This window comes from Buceros rhinoceros, unplaced genomic scaffold, assembly GCF_000710305.1.
Source record: "Buceros rhinoceros silvestris isolate BGI_N320 unplaced genomic scaffold, ASM71030v1 scaffold23873, whole genome shotgun sequence".
NCBI classification, from domain to species: Eukaryota; Metazoa; Chordata; class Aves; order Bucerotiformes; family Bucerotidae; genus Buceros; species Buceros rhinoceros.
This window is the reverse complement of record NW_010403346.1, coordinates 3,730-7,760: the sequence shown is the minus strand read 5'-3', so window position 1 is coordinate 7,760 and position 4,031 is coordinate 3,730. Positions and strand designations below refer to the sequence as shown.

At 63.2% G+C, this 4,031-nt stretch overlaps 1 protein-coding gene across 1 annotated transcript in view; it reads right to left on the bottom strand.

Annotated features, from left to right (window-relative positions):
- The window catches only part of LOC104490676 (electrogenic sodium bicarbonate cotransporter 1-like), a gene marked incomplete at both ends in the record, with an annotated part of 12,531 nt that overhangs the window by 5,083 nt on the left and 3,417 nt on the right, over nt 1-4,031 (bottom strand). The window contains 9 exons of the mRNA XM_010132996.1: nt 1-114; nt 757-870; nt 1,009-1,191; nt 1,288-1,343; nt 1,993-2,264; nt 2,379-2,512; nt 2,770-2,944; nt 3,167-3,283; nt 3,464-3,485. Coding sequence (XP_010131298.1) covers nt 1-114; nt 757-870; nt 1,009-1,191; nt 1,288-1,343; nt 1,993-2,264; nt 2,379-2,512; nt 2,770-2,944; nt 3,167-3,283; nt 3,464-3,485 — 1,187 coding nt within the window. The remainder of the gene's footprint in view (nt 115-756; nt 871-1,008; nt 1,192-1,287; nt 1,344-1,992; nt 2,265-2,378; nt 2,513-2,769; nt 2,945-3,166; nt 3,284-3,463; nt 3,486-4,031) is intronic.

Genomic DNA, 4,031 nt, shown 5'->3' with positions numbered 1-4,031 from the left:
GTCCATGAAGATGAGGATGTGGACGAGGATGGCAGGCACAGCAGACACCAGGCAGACCCACCATGGGTTGGCTCCAAAGGGGAAGATGATCCAGCCCCGCGCTGGGTTCGTGGGCTGCAGAGAGCAGAAGGGTCACAGCAGCCATCACCCGCCTGTGGGATCTGTAGCGCAGCAGATGGCAGGACCAGCCCCAGGTGCCCAGGCTGGAGCCTTGCGGGCACCCAGAGGTGTTTCATCTGGGGAGAGGAAGAGCATCCTCCCTCAACCTGGGGATGCTCCTGGGCAGTGTGACCCACCAGCCCCCCACGAGGACACCCTGGCTGTGGAGGAGCAGGGGGCTGCTCCTTGTCTCCACAAGCCAGAAGCCAGGCACATGCCCCCGGGAGTGGGTGGAAGAGGTGGCATCGGCCTTTCATGGTGGCATGCCCAAGGAGGTGGCGGTGAGCATGGGCTGCTCTGAGGTGCTGCCAGACCTGCTCCACACCCAGGGCGGGGAGCCCAAGCCCGGACCTGAGCTTGTGGCTCTCACTGCAGCGTGAGCTGTGCCATGACGTGGTTAGTCTGGGATCAAGCCAGGTTATTTACAGAGCACGGGATCAGCTGCAGTTCAGCCCCTTCTTGTTTGCTGGGGCACAGCCTCCAACCCTGCAGGGCTGGGCCTTCCCAGTGGTGGGAAGGACAGCCGCAGCATGGCGAGATGGCCGCTCTGGGGGTACAGACTCACTCACAACAGCATCGTGCCCACCCCACTGGCACCTTCAGCTCACTGGGGACGAGGAGCTTGGGCGTCTCCAGGCCCAGGGCAGCGTCAATGGCGCAGGAGGTGAGGATGGCCAGGATGATGGCGAAGTCACTTACCAGCTTCCGCACCTGCAGATGGAGAGGGCTTGGCCCAGGCTGGCCAAGCTGGGGGCTGCCCCAGGAGCACCCCCCGGTTGCAGCACCCAGAGCTATCCCCCATCGCCAGGATGGGTGGCCTTGCTGCCGGGGTGGCCAAAGGGTGCTCACCCCTGTGGGGAAGTAGCGGCTGCTCCTGAAGCGCTTGAGCACAGTGCAGGAGAGTAAGGTGCCCCCGAAGAGCAGGAAGGAGACAAGGGTGACATCGGGCACATACTGGCAACTGGTCCCCAGGAGGTGCCCACCTCGACCCAGGCACTGGGTCCTGCTCAGACTGGCTGGGTCAGTAGGAGGCTGTGGCGACAGGGCAGACGGCGAGGATGGGTAACACACGGACAGCTCGGGCCCACCCCAGCCCCTCACCTGATGGCCTGGGAGCAGGGGCTGTACCTGCCAGGGGAGCAGGGTCGAGGGGAGCAGCGTGTCGTTCCCTGCAGAGCTGTGACCTGCAAGGGGACAGGGGGATCAGGCTGCTGGCACCATGGGAGTGCTCCATCAGGGTGGCTCTCCAGGGTCTCCCCAAGGGCTCGTGGTGCTGGACGGTGCCCCATGGGACCCCTGAGGCCCTGGCGCCTGCTGATGCCCAGGAAGCAGCAAGGGCGGACACCCCTGCAAAGGGCTTGGCTGAAGCACAAGCCACTTAGAGGCACTGTCAGCCCCAGGCTGTGCCCAACACTGATGCTTTTGGCACATCCTGTCCCATTTGCCAGATGAGTGTGGACGGGTCTTCAGGCACCAGGAGACACCCTCCAAATACAGGCCAGGCTAGAAACAGTAGCACAAACCCACCCAGGTGCCCGTCTCCAGCCCCTGGTGTTCCACATTCCTGAGCTGTGGGAGCCAGACCAAGGCTCTCCTTGCTGCTGGCACTGCCCTGCCCAGTGCCTGAGCAGCACCAGGAGAAAGGAACAACTGGACAGCTGGCATGGAAGGGAGCGAAAGAAGGTGCTGATGTGGTCAGTCAGGAGAGGATGCTACTGAGCAGCTTCCTCCTCCTCCAGTGCCTTCCCCCATCTCGCTGGGTGGCAGGGTCTCAGTGGGGTCCCAAGGCAGCAGCCCCCTGCTCCTGCCAGCCCCGCAGCTGCTTGGGCTCACCAGGGCTGGACAAGTTGCAGACGCAGCTGTAGGAGGTGACATTGTCCAGCCGGTACTGCCAGTTGATGGGGAAGGTGTCTGCCAGGCTCAACATCTTCTTCAGGGAGTCGTAGATGAATATCAAGCTGATGAGGGCACAGAAGCCTTCCTCGGTGAAGCGGGTGATGTACCGCACCAGGTGGCTGGCCTCAGTGGCCACCAAGACCACACCAAAAAAGGCCACCCAGAGCCCAATCCAGAGGCGAAACTCCAGGTAGTCCAGGCTGTTGTCCCTGGTGGGAGGGGTGACCCAAAGCCTCAACAGCAACATCTGCCTGGCATGATGGTGGCCTCTGCCCCGGCTAGGGGACAATGGCCAGAGGAACTGTCCCTGGCAGGGTCCTTACTGGCTGAAAGAGAAGAGGAGTCGCTCGAAGACCAGCACAGGGCCAGTGCTGCTCAGGATGGTCAGGGGCTGGCCGGAAAAGAGGCAGAAGATGGAGCCAGCAAAGGCCGTGCCCAGGAAGCTCTCCAGCACCCCCTGAAATGCAGAAGAGGGGTGCCAGGTGCCACACACAGGGGTCCCGGGCCTGTCCCCCCGCAGCGGCACAGCTGCAGGCAGCTGCCCACATGTCCCTGCACTGCAGGGTCAGCGCCTGGGGACTGCAGAGGTCAGGGAAGGGCACAGGGCTGGGCTAATGCTGAGGATGCCCCAGAGGCACTGGGAGGTGGGCATCCAGGAGACCCATGGGCTGGGTCAAGTGGGGCTGGAGCAGGGCACCCCACAGCTGCACCGACCTGCATGTTGGAGGTGGCATCCCCCAGCATGCCCCCGAAGGTGATGGCGTTGGTGACCGTCGCCAGGTAGATGTAGAGCACTGCCGAGAGGCACTGGGGGTGCAGGGCGTCGGAGAAGTCGCTGCCGTACCACGGTGCCTTCCTCTGGATGTCTCGCAGCAGCCCCCCAAAAAGCCTGGGGCAGCAGAGGGAGATCTCAGAGCAGCGCCGCCCCCAGCCAGCATCAGCCCCTGAGAGAGCCGCGAGGCAGAGGACAGTCCTTCTCCGGAAGACACCAGCCCAGAGTGGTTTGGCCCCACGTGCTGGGGAGAGCCAGCACCCTGCCACGAATTTGCATCCCACTGCCCCGTGCTTCTCACCTTCCCTGTCCATCACCCTCGTCCTTCCAGGCACCCACCTGCCTGTCCTCTCCAGCTCCTCCCTGGAGCAGGGGTGCCCCAGGCCTGCTCTGTCCACAGCTGCTGCCATGTCCCCGTTGCTGTGCATCTGCTGATCTGGCCGGTGCACAGTGGTCCTGTGGCAGACCAGAGCCTGAGACATCAGGCTTTAGGTCGGACCCCTCAGGACCCGTCTGTGTCTAAGGAGACAGGGAGAGTGGAGAGGGGACAGGGCTACAAGCAGGGCTGGGGGACCTTGTATATCCCCTGATAATGAGGAGGAGGAGAAAGGTCAGAAGGAAGAGGAGAGATGGGGGGATTGGTCTAGATAATCTTCAAAGATCCCTTCCAACCCAACCACGACCTCCTCCAGCAAGCCCTGGAGCCAGCCCTAACGGGACTGGTTTTGGTGGAGAAGCTGGGCAGAGCTGGAGGTATCCTGCTTGGAGCTGAGTTTCACATCCAAGCATTGAAACCCAGCGTTCCCCACAGCTCCTGCCTGACGGGCACGCGGGGCAGTTTTGCCGTGCCTGGCCAGGCAGGACAGCAGAACTGACAGCAGCAGGGAGCAGAGCTGCGGGCATCAGCCAGAGCTGCAGGGGGCCTGGCTGGGAGGATCTCACTGGCAAAGACTTGCTCCTGAGTGGCTTCAGGGCACGCGGGGCAGTTTTGCCGTGCCTGGCCAGGCAGGACAGCAGAACTGACAGCAGCAGGGAGCAGAGCTGCGGGCATCAGCCAGAGCTGCAGGGGGCCTGGCTGGGAGGATCTCACTGGCAAAGACTTGCTCCTGAGTGGCTTCATCCCCATGGAGATGGAGATGTGGGGCAGAGGTCTCCACCTGGGACCCGCAATGGGGCTGGCAGAGGCTGCGGTGCCCTCCCTCCA